This window comes from Condylura cristata, unplaced genomic scaffold, assembly GCF_000260355.1.
Source record: "Condylura cristata isolate star-nosed mole 26May11 unplaced genomic scaffold, ConCri1.0 scaffold00003, whole genome shotgun sequence".
In the NCBI taxonomy this organism is placed as follows: Eukaryota; Metazoa; Chordata; class Mammalia; order Eulipotyphla; family Talpidae; genus Condylura; species Condylura cristata.
The window spans coordinates 78,065,158-78,066,146 of NW_004567104.1; the positions used below are offsets into that span (position 1 = coordinate 78,065,158).

At 72.1% G+C, this 989-nt stretch overlaps 1 protein-coding gene across 1 annotated transcript in view; it reads left to right on the top strand.

Moving 5' to 3' along the window:
* UBASH3A (ubiquitin associated and SH3 domain containing A) overlaps nt 1-989 on the top strand; it is a 19,279-nt gene that overhangs the window by 8,754 nt on the left and 9,536 nt on the right. The window contains exon 6 of the mRNA XM_012731049.1: nt 6-193. Within this exon, the coding sequence (XP_012586503.1) occupies nt 6-193 (188 nt within the window). The remainder of the gene's footprint in view (nt 1-5; nt 194-989) is intronic.

Below are 989 nucleotides of genomic sequence, written 5' to 3' on the forward strand. Positions count from 1 at the left end.
TCCAGTACAAGCCGCAGAACATGGACGAGCTGGCGCTCAACCCCGGAGACTTCATCTTTGTGGACCCCACGCAGCAGGACGAGGCCAGCGAGGGCTGGGTGATGGGGACCTCGCAGCGGACGGGCTGCCGGGGCTTCCTGCCGCAGAACTACACGGAGCGCGCCAGCGAGAGCGACACTTGGGTCAAGCACAGGTGAGCGTCGCGTGCCCGGCTGAGCGCCGTGGGGCCCCCGTGGGGCCCGGCTGAGCGCCGTGGGGCCCCCGTGGGGCCCGGCTGAGCGCCGTGGGGCCTCGGGGCCCCGGATGAGCGCTGTGAGGCCCCGTGGGTCCCGGCTGAGCACCGTAGGGGCCCCGTGACCCGGCTGAGCGCCGTGAGGCCCCCGTGGCCCGGCCGAGTGCTGTGAGGGCCCCGTGGCCGGCCGAGCGCAGGCGTCGGATGCAGGTGACTATCCTGTGACCCGCGGCCTAGAGGCAGCCCTGGACATGCAGCCCCCGTCCCAGGGTCTCAGGGAGGGGCGGGACCGGCCTCGCTGGGTCTCTGCTGGGTCTCCTGGGGCCGTGGGCCCGGTGGGCCTGGGTGGGCTGGAGCTTGGGGCCGATCCCGCGCAGGCCCCCACGCTCTCGCAGAGCTCCTGGCCAGCGGGCTTCACGCAGATCGTGCAATCGCCCGAGCTTGACCCGAGCTGCCGCAGGGTCCCGTCACCCTGGTGCTGTTACTCCGTGTGTAGAGACCAAACACGGGGTCCGCGTGTCCCGTTTGTCTGTGCTGAGGAGGCGGCGTCAGCACGGGGAGTCTGTGTAACAGGTACCGCAGGCTCGGCCCGGGGGCTCCGGGGCGGGGAAGGCGCCAGCCCCAGCTCTCTGGCCGCAGGAAAGAGGGTGCGCATGTCTCCGGGTCCACCCCAGTCCACCTGGACCACCCCTGGTCCACCCTGTCCACCCCCGTCCACCTGGACCACCACCGTCCACCCGGTCCACCTCTGTCCACC